Source organism: Peromyscus californicus, unplaced genomic scaffold (genome assembly GCF_007827085.1).
Source record: "Peromyscus californicus insignis strain IS unplaced genomic scaffold, ASM782708v3 Scaffold_3__1_contigs__length_106647218, whole genome shotgun sequence".
NCBI lineage: Eukaryota > Metazoa > Chordata > Mammalia > Rodentia > Cricetidae > Peromyscus > Peromyscus californicus.
This window is the reverse complement of record NW_026294551.1, coordinates 42,846,457-42,862,648: the sequence shown is the minus strand read 5'-3', so window position 1 is coordinate 42,862,648 and position 16,192 is coordinate 42,846,457. Positions and strand designations below refer to the sequence as shown.

Below are 16,192 nucleotides of genomic sequence, written 5' to 3'. Positions count from 1 at the left end.
TTCCTCTACTTTGCTTTTAAAAGTGGCAACAAGCCGGGCGGTGGTGGCGCACGCCTTTAATCCCAGCACTCGGGAGGCAGAGGCCAGCCTGGCTACCAAGTGAGTTCCAGGAAAGGCGCAAAGCTACACAGAGAAACCCTGTCTCGAAAAACCAAAAAAAAAAAAAAAAAAAAAAAAAAAAAGTGGCAACAAAACAATGCTGCAAAGATGGCTCAGTGGTTAAGAGCACATGCTGTTCTGCCAGAGGACCAGGTTCAATTCCCAGCACCCACATGGCAGTTCACAACTGTCTGTAATTCCAAGATCTCTCTTACACAGACATACATGCAGGCAAAACACCAATACATATAAAATAAAAGTAAATTATTTTTTTTTAAAGTAGCAACAGGATTTTCACAAAACACAATTACCATGAGGGAGAAAAAAAAGGAAACAGAAGCAGAGAAGGAATAATTACATTTTAAGCAGTATTTGCTCTCTGTGTATCACAGAGATGTCTCTCATTCTAAGTGTCACAGATATCTCCCTCTCTAAGTATCACAGAGATGTCTCTCTCATTCTAAGTGTCATAGAGATATCTCTCTCATTCTAAGTATCACAGAGATATCTCCCTCTCTAAGTGTCACAGAGATATCGCTCTCTTATCCTATATGCCCAAATACTCACTTCTTGATAGAGTTTTGGACACTCAGGATGAAATCGTAGAGCCCGAAGAAATAACTGTCTGGCACTTTCTGAAGACAAGCGATCTTCCATTTCCCATTTGGCTGCCATAATCCACAAAGCTATAGAAAGAAAGAAAGAAAAATCAGACTTGATTTTTGTAAATTAATCAATACTCTACTTTTTTTTTTCCCCCCCCGCCCCGACCCCTCAATACTCTACTTTTAATACTTAATGAGTTATTGATTAATCTTACCAAAGGAAAAGGGAGTTTCTAATACTAAATTTGGCGACTCTATCTAAAGCTAGAAAAAGGGCTGGTAAGCTAGTTCATCAGCAAAGGTGCTTGTCATCAATCTAATGACCTGAGTTGGATCTCCAGGACCCACATAGTGGAGAAAAAGAACTAGTTCCCACAAATTTTCCCCTAAACTTTACATAATGTGCCAAGGCATACACATGCCCACACATATACACATATGGCTCACACATACACGAAATAAAGAAATGATGTACTTTTTTTTTTTTTTGGTTTTTCGAGACAGGGTTTCTCTGTGTAGTTTTGGTGCCTATACTGGATCTTGCTCTTGTAGACCAGGCTGGCCTCGAACTCACAGAGATCCGCCTGGCTCTGCCTCCTAAAAGTTTTTTTTTTTTTTTTTTTTGGTTTTTCGAGACAGGGTTTCTCTGTGTAGCTTTGCGACTTTCCTGGAACTCACTTGGTAGCCCAGACTGGCCTCGAACTCACAGAGATCCGCCTGGCTCTGCCTCCCAAGTGCTGGGATTAAAGGCGTGCGCCACCACCGCCCGGCTTAAAAGTTTTAATTAGAAAGAGAGGGCTGGGGAACAGCTCGGCAAGAGAACATTGCCTATAATGCACAAAGTCCCTGGGTTTGGCCACCAACTCTGCAAAAAGCAAGACTGCTTTTAGTAAAAGTGACCCCTGGTTGGTAATCACATCTGGACTTCCTTGGAGTCACAAACGGTGGTAAGCCATTGCTTTTAGCACTCTTGAGCATGTGACTCCTAAAACTGGACATGGATCTTTCCAGAATCTCCTGCACCCACAAGTTACCAAAGTAGTTCCCCTTCCCACTCATGTAGTCCCTCCAGAAACCTCAACTTAGGAATCACACTGACTTTTAGTCCTGCAAATTGCTAAGATCACTTGAGTCTTGTGTCATATAAACCTTTGGTTGAATCTAATACCGTGAGAACAATTACTAGAGCACCTGTGCTAGACAAGCGGATGCCCCTTACTCACCACTCACACGAGAATGTTTCTCTTATAAAACCCTAGTACAGACCAGGCAGTCGTGGCACACGCCTTTAAACCCAGCACAGGAGGCAGAGGCAGGTGGATCTCTGTGAGTTCGAGGCCAGCCTGGTCTACAGAGTGAGTTCCAGGACAGCTAGGGCTACAAAGAGAAACCTTGTCTTGGAGGAAAAAAAAATGAGTACACACTTTGTGCCAGCCAACCTTATAAATCTATGTTAATATTTTGTCCTTCTAACTTTTCGAATTGCTCAGAATCTACTGCCTCCAAATAAAATGTGTCCCACGGAACTATCAGCTAAAAAGATACACCATCCTTCCTGTCCACAACTGCAACAGCTGGCACAGCAACAAGATGGACAAAGCCAGCGGGATAAACTAAGACGCAGCAACTGTCTAAGCTCAAGCCCGCCGAACAATTTCCCAGGTTCATCGAGCACAGTAAATTCCAAGATGGCCTGAGTTTGAATAAATATGTAGAAAAAGAACTGTTGAAGATTTTGATATACCTGGTTTGTTTGAGTGAATGGCAAGCATGGCAGAGAATATCTTGCTAAGCTGAGCTTTGGTACCCTGTAAAAGAGGAGAAAACACTCTACTTCCTGCACAGAGAAATCACTGCTATTCATCTGTTAGCAATATATATTTCTTACTAACTATAAATCCAATGGTAAGGCCAGGTATGGTGGCTCACACCTTAAACTCAGAGCTCAGGAAGCAGAGGCAGATGGATCATTGTGAGCTGAAAATCAGCCGGGCCAGCTAGGACTACATAGTGAGACACGCATGCACACACTCAATAGAAAATATCTGCTACTGCTTGAGACATAACAACAAATAAAAACACACTCATGCTTTTTATACCTGAACCACTAAACACAACTTTCTAGCACTAATTTTTGTTTTGGTTTGGTTTGGTTTTTGGTTTTTGAGACAGGGTTTCTCTGTGTAGCAGCTCTGGCTCTCCTGGAACTAACTTTGTAGACCAAGCTGGCCTCAAACTCAGAGATGTACTTGCCTCTGCCTCCCGAGTGCTAGGATTAAAGGTGTGCACTACCACCGCCTGGCTCTAATTTTTTTTCTTAACTGAACAAATATGTATAAAAATGATTTTCTTTTCAACTGACTAAGAATCAACTGACTCAGAATCATTTACACGGTCAGATACACAAATGTGAGACTGAGGCTCAGCTCCTGTTTCCCTGGGTTCTTTCTCCAACTGTTATGCTTCTACCTCCTGAATGAAGCTTAAGATACAAATTGCAGAAAGGGAAGAAGAAGCTACACGTGGCTTTACTTACCCATTTCTTACAAAAAACTATATAGGATAGCCAAAGCTGAACATCATCCTGCAAGAAAAGCACAGGATAAGAAACTTGAATTTGATCTTTACATTGTATTAGTTCACTTCGTTGAAAGAGGCAAATTTCAAAAGATCCAATGTGCCACACGTTCTTCATTTATGAGCGTCTTCCTCACTGAAGCCTTGGACCTCTTAAACATGAGAATTCAATCTAACTCTCTACTCCTACCTACCATGTTCCAAGACAAAATCTACACTTACCTAATTTGTCCAGTGAAATTCTAAAAACTTCTCAAACCAGGTAAAGAAACACAAACTTTCCATTCTCATACATACTCGTGTGTGTGTGTGTGTGTGTGTGTATATATATATATATATATATATATATATATACACACACACACACACAATACATCATACACATATATATACACATATATATACACATATATATACACATCAAAATCTGAACATCAACTCATTGAGGTACCACCCATCTCTAAGCCATCATCCATCTCCCTGGTGATTTTCTTTACTGTCTTCTCTCTGATAGTGTTTCATGTATCCCAAGCTAGACAGACCTTCTTTTTCACAAATAAAATACCCTAGCCGGGCGGTGGTGGTGCACACCTTTAATCCCAGCACTTGGGAGGCAGAGCCAGGTGGATCTCTGAGAGTTCGAGGCCAGCCTGGGCTACAGAGTGAGTTCCAGGATAGGCAAAAACTACACAGAGAAACCTTGTCTCGAAAAAACAAAAAACCCAAAACACCCAAAAGTGTGCACCACCATGCCCAGCTCTCTTTTGATTGTCTTTTCTTTTTTTTTTAAGACAAGGTTTCTCTATATAACAGCCGTCCTGGAACTCACTCTGTAGACCAGGCTGGCCTCGAACTCAGAGATCCACCTGCCGAGTGCTGGGATTAAAGGCATGCATCACCACCACCTGACCCTTTTGATTTTCTAATCCCTAATAATGTATTAAATACAGTGTTCAGTGTCATCCTCACAGAATAACAATAAAATGATAAGATGAACTCTCTTAATGGTTTATGTGGCTCAAAACCTGTTTCAAGCAATGGCACCATTATGCAAATAAATATTGAGAACTAGAGAGGAACAGAGAGAACATGGCATTTGAGTAGCCAAACATCTAACTCATAATACGCATACTGTGTATCTTCACGTCTCTTCAAGTATGCACTCATCACTTACTTTCCACTTTGCCGAAGCACGACCGAAGACACCCTGTACCCGATGTACAATAGAATATTCAATCTCATCCTTCTTAAATGAATATTTAATTCTCTAAAAGGAACGAAAACAAAAACGAAGCCTCAGTTAATCACATTTATCCAAAATAGCAAATAGCATTCTCAGGTACTCACACTCAGTACTGACAAAAACAAAAAACAAACAAACAAAAAAACAAAACAGACAACTACAAGGATCCACTTTGGGCACAGCATAGGTTATCAACAATCACTGCCTCCACAACAGAAAAACCAACTTAAAAAATTAAACATCGCCAGGTGGTGCTGGCACACGCCTTTAATCCCAGCACTCGGTAGGCAGAGCCAGGCAGATCTCTGTGAGTTTGAGGCCAACCTGGTCTACAGAGCGAGATCCAAGACAGGCACCAAAACCAAAAAAAAAAAAAAATCAACTTACTGCTCTTCTTCTCTGGATCAGCTCCAAAAGATTAATTTCATACTATGTGGGAGTAAATACAAAGAGAAGCGTGAAAATTATAATCTTTTAAATACAGGATATTAATAAAAAAATTAAGAACATGAAATAAAAGATAATCTATCAACAGGCAGAATTTATAAATCTCTAGAATTCACTAAAAACTCATCTCCATAAAACTTAAAAATATATATATAGTAACGACAGGTTTGTAGGCAAGATTCAAAGACAGCACATTACTTATAAGCATGAGACCTGTAAGAGCTATAATATCAATTAACCCAACTTCCTGACTTAAATTTAACAGCATGTTCCAATTATCAGTCTAAACAAAAAAATCTAAGTCAAACATTGTGACACGTCTATACCTCAGAGGCTAAGACTGGAGGAGGGTCATGAGTTCAAGGTGCTAGGAGAGTAGGCCACGAGGCACAACACTTGCCAGTCAGTGTTGCAGCATACTCCATTAATCTCAGCACTCCAGAAGCAGACAGGTGGATCTCTGTAAGTTCAAGGCCGGCCAGCCAGGGCTACATCGTGAGACTCTATCTATAAAAAAAAGACTTGCCTGACATGCACAAGTGCCCCACACCTCCAGGTACAGTAATGCACATCTATAATCTCAGAATTTGGGAAGTGAAAGCAGGATTGCTTTTTTCTTTTATATTTTCTTTTCTAGTATTTTGAGATAGTGCTTCACGTAGCCCAAGCTGGCTTGGAGCTTACTAGGTAACCAAGAATGACCATGAATGAACATATGATTCTCCTGCCTCCAAGTGCTAGGATTACAAGGGTGCTAGGATTACACATGTAATTCCAGCCACCACATCCAGTCTTACACAGTGCCAGGGGTTGAACCCGGAGTTCTGTACATACTAGGCAAGCACTGTACCAACTGAGCTACTGCCCCAGCTTCAAGAAGCGCAATTTCAAGTTAAATTCCCAGTAGAGCCCCTACCAGACATGGTGACACATGCCTTTGTTTTGTTGTTTTTATGTGTATGGGTGTTTTATTCAAATAGATCTGTGTATGATGTATACTAAGTATCCCCAGAGGCCAGAAAAGGGCATTAGATCCCACCAGGACTACAGTTACAGACAGCTGTGAGCCACCATGTGGCTGGAAATCAAACCTGTGTCCTCTGGATAAGCACTCAGTGCTCTTAACCACTGGGCCATCTCTCTAGCCCCATGACACATGCTTTATCCTAATGCTCAAGAACATGAGATATTGCTGGGCGGTGGTGATACGTGCCTTTAATCCCGGCACTCAGAGGGACAGAGGCAGGTGGATCTCTGTGAGTTCCAGTCCAGTCTGGTCTACAGAGTAAGTTCCAGGACAGTCAGGGCCTCTATAGACACTGCACACTACATGATATACACATAAAAAATGTTTTTGTCTTTCTGGTTCTGAGTCCTTACATAGTAACTGTTCTCCCTCACGTGACAATTCATCCCATATGTCTAATTTTCCCATAGCTCCTTGTCCATTTAGAAGAAGGAAGAATCTTGGAGCTAAGCAAGCACTCTACAGACCTTCCAATCATCTGCTACTGTCAGATTCTCACTCCTCTATCCTGCCCACTCCTAAAAAGGCAAATTTCTTGCTAAAATCCTGATGCACAATGATGGCTCTGACCTACTGACCCAACAGGAGGAGAGGTCAGCTCGACAAGGACTAAGCCTTAGTTGGTAATGCCACGCCACACAATTACCTCTGATCCTAATAAAAATGTGTGCGCAATCACAGAATCCCGGAATTCTGGAGAAAACTACTGTAAGTTCATCATTGTCTGAGTTAAAATCTTGGGCTTGTTTGTTTGTTTGTTTGTTTGTGCATTAGTGTTTTGCCTGCATGTGTGTCTGTGTGAGGGAGTCAGGTCCCTGGAACTGGAGTTACAGGCAGGTGTGAGTGCTTGGAATTAAACCCAGGTCCTCTGGAAGAGCAGCCAGAGCTCTTAACTACTGAGCCGTCTCTCCAGCCCCCCGAGTTAAAATTTTTGAAGGGACTAAAAAGCTATGAATCACTCACTTGAACATAATTGATAAAGTCTTCCTTGAGAAGGGTCCTCCGCTGTATTTTGTACTCTAGATCAGAAGCTTTCTTGATGATAGCCCTGCAAAGGAAGCCAATTAAACTATAACACTTGAAAAGTTAAATTTGAACTTAAGATTTTTATTCTGGATATACTGAAAATACACATTTAACAAAACATCTAGTTCCTGAATACAATTATCTTCCATTTATTCTCTTTACACAATTACCTCTGTGCTGTTAAGAACATCCAGACATATCTTTAAACTTTCGGGAAAAATCACCTCAGTTGCCAGGATCACTGCCATTTCCACCAGCAAAGTAAATAATGCCAACACTTTATTACTTATACATATTATTAACATAGATTTCTTCTCCAAATTTAGGTTCCTTGGGGGCTTGTCAAAAAAATTTTTTTTCCTGCATTCCCCAGAATCAAACCCAGGCCCTTGTGCATGCTAAGCAAGAACTCTTAGCTGCAGCCTCAACCCTCAACGCTTAGGTTTTTATGATAACCAAATCTCTATGCTAAAATCTTGATTTCTATATTTTCAGTACGTGAATTCTTAAAAACCTAAACTGTCTCTATCTAAAAAGCTTTTCTACAAAACACTTAGGGGAGAAGACAGCCCATCCTTAGCTAAGGAGTGAATATACATGTGTTTTAGGAAAACTGAATACAGAATATACTCAGTAATATTTAAGAACGGAAGAGCCTATACTCACATTACTGTAATTCATCCGGAGTCATTGTAAAGTGAATTGTCACAGAGAATCATTGAAAGTAATTGATTTCTAACAAATGACCGAATGTCAACTATATGCCAGGTGCTGTGGCAAAGCTCTAAACAAGTCTATGAAACGGGTTATATGGTCTCCAATCTACAAGCTTCCATGGCGCTGTACTCGAATCTCTAAAGTTGTATACCCCAAGCTTTTAAACTACAACCAATTTCTTTAAAATTCTATTTGAATTATCCCGCCATTCCCATTGCCCAGTAGGTCCTTGATGGGCTGGAATCCTGGCTCTCTCACCTCTATGGCCCCAAGACCCTGACCACTGAATGACCGTCAGACAGACTGACAGACAGATCGCCTTGCAATGGGTTACGGCTGAATGCTGACCGTCATCAAATCCCGGCAACGTTAGGAAAAAACAAACTCGGAAAAGTCCCCCCACGCCTCCAGGTCCCCTCCGCCCGCCCCAGTCCTTCCTCTTCCCTGACCCTCTCACTTAATTTCCGCGCGACTGAAGAGTCCGATGCGCTCCAGCTGTTCCAACTCCGGGATTCGATCTTCTATGCGTTCCTGAATTATCTCCGCCATGAGGCTGGGACTTCACAAGCCGCCGGGCGGCCAACACGCGTACGAAGTACCCAGCTCTCACCCTTCAGGATCACTCTTACTGACTGACTGAACATGCTTTCTAGGTCCCGCCTTTTCCGCTTCCGCCATTGGGAAAGTCCTCCTCGCTATCGAAGCCGCTGTCGCCTCCCTGTGGTTGGACTGGAGAATAGCAGCGGGAACCCCTTCCGGTCTGGACTACAGCTCCTGAGTGGGCGGGGTTGGGCGGAGCTGGAGGCGGGGCCAAACCCTCGCGCCACGGAGACCGGAAAAAGCCCCGGGGGTTACCTGAAAGAGCCCGAAGTACGCTTTCTACTGGATGTCGTCTGTTTTTATCATTCTCCTATCCCAGGTCCTCACTTCCCATCACCGAGAACCTAAAAACTAAAATATGTAATCGAAGATGATATTGTTAAATATGCAAATTCGATATGGCTCTAAGACTGACCACCGGCCTTAGCATTCTGCGAGCTTCTGGAAAGCAGCTTGGTAACTTGGATTTTCACGTGCCAATTGAAGCCTCTGCATGGGAGGTTCGTTTTAAAATGGTGAGAAGTGTTTTCTTATTTAAATAATTAGGGCTATCATGCCACCAAGCTTGACCACCTGAGTTCAGTGGAAGTCGAGGACTGATTCCTGCAAGTTGTCATCTGACCTCAACATTCGCACACCATAAACACACACACACACACACACACACACACACACACACACACACACACGATTTTAAATTAAAAATAAATATCCTGATTTACGTAGACAAAATATTTCAAGATACTGGGTTCCGGTAAATATCAGAGTCTCATTTGTTTTAGAAAACAGGATTTTGATAGTGAAAAGTTTGAAAGTCGGTGAAATAAATCAATATTTACTTAGATCTTCCTTACAGCATTGCCCAAGCAAATTAACATTTCTAAGAGAACCATCCTGTAACTCACAGGGGAAGCAATATTGCTGGTATAATTACTACACCTAAAAACAAAAAAAACCTCCGTGGTTCAGTTCTCTTGAAGTCCTGGGAGAAGATAAAAAGCCAAAGCAGGGGTTCTTGTCAGACCTGTTATTACAACACTCACATCATTGCCTTGATCCCCTATGTGATTTATGAAAGGGAATAGACTTAGCAATTACCCAGTTCCACCCAGTCCTTTGCCTTCCTTTTCTTTGCGTTTCACTTCTTGCCCCACCGGTCTCAGAACAGACACAGAGGTTGATGTGGGCTTCAACATTTCTCAACCCTTTTAGGGCTAAGATCTGAGAATGGTAGGAATTCACGTGTGTAAATCAAAGATGCGATTTCTTTGTAATAGTAAAGTGGGACTGGTCAACAGCCAGAATGACCGCGAATAGCAAGTTCATTATGGACAGGGAGTCCCCAAACACTGAAGATTAGAGAAATGCCTCGCTTGTAATTAACAGATCAGCAAATAAATGTGCAAGGCATTTACAAACTTTAAGTACAAGGAAGTCAACGAGCTCTGGCAGATTGTAATCCTTCATTTTGAGGCAAATTTGACAGAGACCTTAACGAGCTAACTACAGTTCTTAAATCAACTATGCTCTTACTTGTTTTGAAATTTAGCTATTATAATTATCTTGTCCCTAAGAATCATTATAATAAAAATGGCAAAATCTTCTTTTCACTTCTGCATCTCATAATATGAGCTGTCTATGTGCCTAGAGTACTATGTGCACTGTGGTTAAGAGAACTTTCTGCTCTTGCAGAGGATCTGCCACACAGCAACTCACAATCATCTGTAACTCTAGTTCTAGAGTTCACCTTCTTCTGACTTCCTTGGGCATCAGACACATAAGTGGTGCACATGTACAGATATATGTAAAAATTCATAGACATAAAATAAAATGCATAAACCTTTATATGTCGATCCACCTAATCATATCACATAAATATTTTATTTATTTGGCCAACCCTGGTGGTATATACCTTTAATCCCAGTACATGGGAGGCAGAGACAGGTGGCCTCTTATTTGTTTGTTTGGGGTTTGGTTTTTTGTTTTGTTTTGTTTTTGTTTTTGTTTGGTTTGGTTTGGTTTTGGTTTTTGGTTTTGAAACAGGGTCAGCCCTCATGTCCTGGAACTCTCTGTAGACCAAGCTGACCTCAAACTCAGAAGTTCATCTGCCTCTGCCTCCCCAGTGCTTGGATTAAAAGCATGTGCCATCACACACAACTCTATTTTTTTATTTTTTATTTTTATTTTTGGAATATCAACCTAAAAGGGCTGAAAGCACCTGCTAAGGGCTGGAACATCTAGTTCAGTGGGATAGAGTTAGAATGCAGAAGGTCCTAAGTTCAATCCCCAGAACACCCCCTCCAAAAAAAAAAAAAAAGAAAGAAAAGAAAAATATTATCAACCTTCTTCTCTAAAGCATGTAAAACATTTACATGAATTTTGCATTCTATTTCATGTAGCTCAGTCTGGCCTCAAACTTGCTATTACAGCCAAAATGACCTTGAATTCCTAATCCTCCTGTCTCTATCTCCCAAGTGCTGGGATTCTGGGCCTGTGCCACTGAGCTTGGCTTTTTTTTATGCATTTTATTTTATGTCTATGAATTTTTACATATATCTGTACATGTGCACCACTGATGTGTCTGATGCCCAAGGAAGTCGGAAGAAGGTGAACTCTAGAACTAGAGTTACAGATGATTGTGAGTTGCTGTGTGGCAGATCCTCTGCAAGAGCAGAAAGTTCTCTTAACCACTGAGCCGTCTCTCCAGCCCCATGTGCTTGGCTTTTTAAGCGGTTGTTTTGCGTGCTTTAATCTTTTGTGTGTATGATGTGTGTTTATGTGTCTGAGTATGTGGAGCCACAGGACAGCTTCAGATGTTAGTCCCTGCCTTCCACCTTCTTGAGACAGGAACGCTTTTTATTGATGCCTGAACCAGGATAGCTGGCTCTTGCGGTTTCAGGGCTTCTCCTGTCCCCGCTTGTGTAGAACTGGGTGCTTTGGATGACTTCTAGGGACTCTGGTTTCTGGGGACTCAAACTCAGGTAGGTCCTCATGTTTACATGGCAAACACTTTACCCACAGAACCTGCTCCCAAGTCCAATGGTTATTTTAATCTAAATTTTCATGATCTATACCCCCACCCTGATTACCAAGAAAGAGTGATATCAGCCAGAAAGATGTATTCCGATCACCCATGGCCTTCAAGGAACAGTTGGTCTCCATTTTGGTGCTGATGAGCCAGTCTGGAAAACAGCAAACAGCCCTCAATTAAGGTCCTGAGACAATCTCATAAGGAGCCTACCAGAGGAACACTAACCAGAAGCTAAGATGTCTATTCTTGCCTTTAATGCACTTGAATGCAAACTTTAAAGTAAACTTGAACTTTTCCTTGGAGTGGTCACATTGTACATCTGAAGGCAGAGTTCATAGAGAGCTCAGTGGCTCAAAATAGCGGAGAAAGAAATGTCCCCCACCCCCACCCGTTATTATTTGATAAAGGAAAATACCTAATTTCAAACACAATGAGAGGCAAAGCACCTGGAATCCCATCCCCCTACTTCGTTCAAAGTCCCCCTGTCTGTCTCTCCCACACAGAGGGCCCTGACACTTCAAAGTCAGGCAGAAGTGATGGACACAGATGGGTCTTTGATGCCTGAGAACTTCAGAGCCTTCAGCTTGAGTCGAGAGTGGAGCATCTGCACTCTTCAAACCTTCCATGTTCTCTAGCACTGTAGACAGGCAAAGGCATCCAAGTTTGGGGTGACATGCGTTACATGCATTAAAATCTTTGGAACCAGTAACTTTTCATTTCTTTTTCTATTATTTATAGCTCCTTTTGCTCTACAAACTGCACTGGATAGTAAATTACTTCTGGCACCCAGCCTTGTCAGCTTGCCAGACTTCAACGGGAGCAAGTTTTTACAGCCCAGCTAATAAGCCCTCGCAATGAGGAGGTGGGCAGAATGGAAATAATGACACGGCTTTTAACTGCAGGAGCACAGAGTGACAACGCGACACTCTAGTAGACTCCACTTCTTAACGTTTTTTTTTTTCCTAATGAAATCGGCACTTTTTTTTTAGGCTACTGTGGTTCAAAACATGGGTAAATGGAAAGGGTTTCTTTTAACTGGAAAAAAATGAGTTTTGTGTGTCTTTCCTGTAGTTTAAGTTACTGGATGTTGTAAACTCAAAAATAATAAATAAAAGAAGAAGGAGCAGGTGAGAAAAGGAAGAGCAAGAATATGGCAGCTTGGGTAAACAACCTGACTATTGAAACTGACATTTTTCCAAAACCGTGTTCCAAAATGACTGGCTTCTAGACCTGACAATTGTCTGTGTGCAAATGCATTCTGCTAAAGCCGTGCCTGATTAGCTACAACCACTATTTTTTCCAATTTTCCCAACTACAGTCAAAAGTAAGTTCTAGCCTTTGAAATTTTTTTTGGACAAAACATTCAAATGAAAAAAAACTGGAAGTGAATATCATATTTGATTTTTATCATTGAAAGAACTTGAGCAGTAGTTTCCATTTCTCTAAACTTAATAGTACCATCTAATCCCATTCACAATTTACAAGTGCAAGGACAATTTTTTTGCCTTCATCTCATTCTGCTTCCCAATTAGACCTGGTCTGATTAGCCTCAATACCACAGGCTCAGTCAGAAAACATCGATGCAAAGAAGTTTGTGAAGTGTGTGTGTGTGTGTGTGTGTGTGTGTGTGTGTGTGTGTGTGTATTAAAATAATGTGGCCCTGCCCCCAAAATGTCAGCTTTCTAATAATTTCCCAACAATGTCATGCTATTTTATACCTCACTAAACAAATATATACTATTGTTTTAATGTCTGGAAGGCTCACTGTCTATTTGGCAAGCTTACTTCATAAAAAACAATTTTTATTAAAATTCAAAATTAAACTTGCTTTTTACACACCACCACTAAGCCTGGTCTACAGAGTGAATTCCAGGACAGCCAAGGCTACACAGAGAAACCCTGTCTCTAAAAACCAAAACGTTTGGGCAGTGTGGTGCATGCCTTTAATTCCAGCACTCAAGAGGCAGAGGCAGGTGAATCTCTGGAAGTTTGAGGCCAGCCTGGTCTACAGAGCAAGTTCCAGAAAGCCAGGGCTACACAAAGAAACCCTGTCTCAAAAAACCAAACCATAAAACAACACACCACCCCTGTTTTTGTCTTGTTTGGTTTGGTTTGGTTTGGTTTGGTTTTTCAAGACAGGGTTTCTCTATGTAACCCTGGCTGTCCTAGAACTCACTCTGTAGGCCAGATTAGCCTCAAACTCACAGAGATCCAACTTCCTCTGCCTCCCAAGTGCTAGGATTAAAGGTATGTGCCATCTGGCTTACCATCACTATTTTTTTTAATAATTAGGTATATTTATATAAAAAGCTGCTGCTTGCTAGGAGATTTTACCCAGGACTATGATTTCAAATGACATTGCTTATCATTGCTACCCAATTGAATTTTTGTATTTTTCAAATGTATATGTGTAGTATATGCATGTTTGTATCTGGGTGTGTATGTGAGTATGCAAGTACTGTGTGTGTGTGTGTGTGTGTGTGTGTGTGTGTGTGTGTGTGTGTGTGTGTAAGCTGAGGTTGACACAGGGAGTCTTCCGCCATCACTCTCCACCTTATACATTGAGGCAGGGTTTCCTGCTGAATCTGGAGTTTGCTTTGAAGATTTCCAGTCAATGCCTCCAGATGTGGGATTACTACTGGGCCACCAAATCCACCCAGCTTTTACGTGGGTTCTGAGAATCAAACGCTGCCCCTAAGGTTTGTATGTTCATGGTTTCAGGACAAATCTTTTACCTACTGAGCCATTTCCACAGTCCCCAACTGAGGTTTATTTTATTTTATGTTGAGACAGAGTCTGACAGTATAGTCTAGCTTATCCTCAAACTGGCCATCTCCCTGCCTCCACTTCCCAAGTGCTGGCATTACAAGTGTGTGCCATCATTCCTGCTCTCCCATATGTAAAAATGAAATGTCCTTTGTCTGCAGTTTCTAAAATGGTAGCCACTAACCTCATATGTCTATTGAGAGGCTAGAACAGCTGAGAAGCTGAATTTTCAAAAAATGATGGTTAATATTTCTTTAATTTGTTTTTGTTGTTGTTTTTCAAGACAGGGTTGTCAGGCTTGGCAGCAAGCACTTTTACCCACTGTCGTATATAATATGATTTAATATATAGCTATGTATACACATACAGAGAGACAGAGAGAGAGAGAGAAACCCAAGTTCCTAATGCTCTAATTCCAAAACTTGCTCTGGTGTCAAGGTGGAGGCACACACCTTGATTCCAGCACTTTGGAGACTAAGGTAGGAGCATCATTGGAGCTCATTAATTCAAGACCAGCTGGGGGCGCTATTGAGATGGCTGGGTGGGTAAAAGTGCTTGCTGCCAAGCCGACCACTTGAGTTCAATCCCTGAATCCCATGGAGGGAAAGGCGAGACCCATCTCCACACAGTTGTTCTCTGAGCGTGTCCTTCCACTTGTGCACTGGGTCGTGGTTTTGCACGCCTTTAATCCCAGCACTTGGGAGGTAGAGGCAGGCGGATCACAAGAAACCTTGTCTCAAAAGAACAAAAATAAATAAACGAAGAAGAAATAGAATGTGTAGAAAGGCAGGTGTGTAGCTCTGGGAGACCGCTTGCTTAGCATTCACGGGGCCTCGGGTCCAATCCCCCAACTCTAGAAGAAGAAGAAAAAAAGGTAAAAAGAAAATGATTTGGTGGAGATATATTATTTACAGTCAAAAAGAATCTATGAGAGATAGGACGCTGACAAAGGAAAGCTGATTTTTCTTGGTTTTGGAGACAGACTCTCACCTTGTAGCTCAGACTGTTCTGGTACCCACAGTGATCTCCTTCCTCAGCATCTCAAGTGCTGGGATGACAGGCGCGAGCCCCCGCGCCCACCCACCTGACAAGGGAAGTTGTAAGGAAGCAAAACACACAGTAGAAACTAGGAAGTGTAGGAAAGACGTCGACTAAAGGAGCAGGGGAAGAACAGAGCACCCGAGAGACGGTTGGAGAGTCGCCGAGTCACCCTGGAGTGAGGATGCACGAGCTTCTACAGCTGAGGTCCCGTTTTGACCTGTTGGAATCGTAGTCTCTGGAAGCTCCATGCCTTTGATGTCCTCTGTGTCATTTTACAATAGTGCCGAACTGCCAAATAAGGGAGCACCCCTGTTCTCCACCACTCTCCACCCCCCAAACAACACTGGAGCTTGGGCATAGCCGCTGCCACATACAGAATGAGGGCATTTATGTTCATACTTTCTGCCCAGGGATGCATCTGAGATGATCTTCCAAGCCCGGGGCAAATGGAGCCCGTGGAGCTTTGAACATCTTTTACAAAGCACAGGGCGACCTGCTGTCTTTGGAACCACTGAGTTTTTCCAGAGAAAGTACAAAGAGGATCATGAGCAAAGTTCAATTATATGTATGTATGAAAATGTCATCGTGAGGGACTGGAGTGATGACTCAGTGGTTAAGAGCACTGGCTGCTCTTCCAGAGGACCTGGGTTCAACTCCCAGCACCCACATGGTGGCTCACAGTTGGATGCCCTCTTCTGGTGTGTAGGCATGTGTGCAGACAAAGCACCTGTACACATAAAAATAAAGTTATTTTTAAAAAATGTCCGTGTATGGGTGTTTCGCCTGCATGTACACATGGGCACCGCAAGGGTTCAGTGCCCTTGGAGACCAGAAGAGAACAACAGATCTTGTGGAACAGGAGTTACAGTGCTTTGTCAACAATCATGTGGTGCCGGAAATCAAACCCAGGTCCTCTGGAAGGGCAACCAATGCTCTTCACCACTGAACCATCTCTCCAGCCCCTAAAGCTTTTTATATCATAGTTTTAAGCACAGGGGTTATCTTTGAAAATG

General features: G+C 42.2%; 1 protein-coding gene across 1 annotated transcript in view; it reads right to left on the bottom strand.

Annotated features, from left to right (window-relative positions):
- Nucleotides 1-8,396, bottom strand: part of Utp6 (UTP6 small subunit processome component) — a 29,578-nt gene extending 21,182 nt beyond the window's left edge. The window contains exons 1-7 of the mRNA XM_052757846.1: nt 8,199-8,396; nt 6,962-7,046; nt 4,912-4,953; nt 4,456-4,548; nt 3,241-3,288; nt 2,449-2,512; nt 667-785 (exon numbers count right to left, since the gene is read on the bottom strand). Of these exons, the coding sequence (XP_052613806.1) occupies nt 667-785; nt 2,449-2,512; nt 3,241-3,288; nt 4,456-4,548; nt 4,912-4,953; nt 6,962-7,046; nt 8,199-8,290 (543 nt within the window). The 5' untranslated portion in view covers nt 8,291-8,396. The remainder of the gene's footprint in view (nt 1-666; nt 786-2,448; nt 2,513-3,240; nt 3,289-4,455; nt 4,549-4,911; nt 4,954-6,961; nt 7,047-8,198) is intronic.
- Between the last annotated feature and the right edge of the window lie 7,796 nt (nt 8,397-16,192).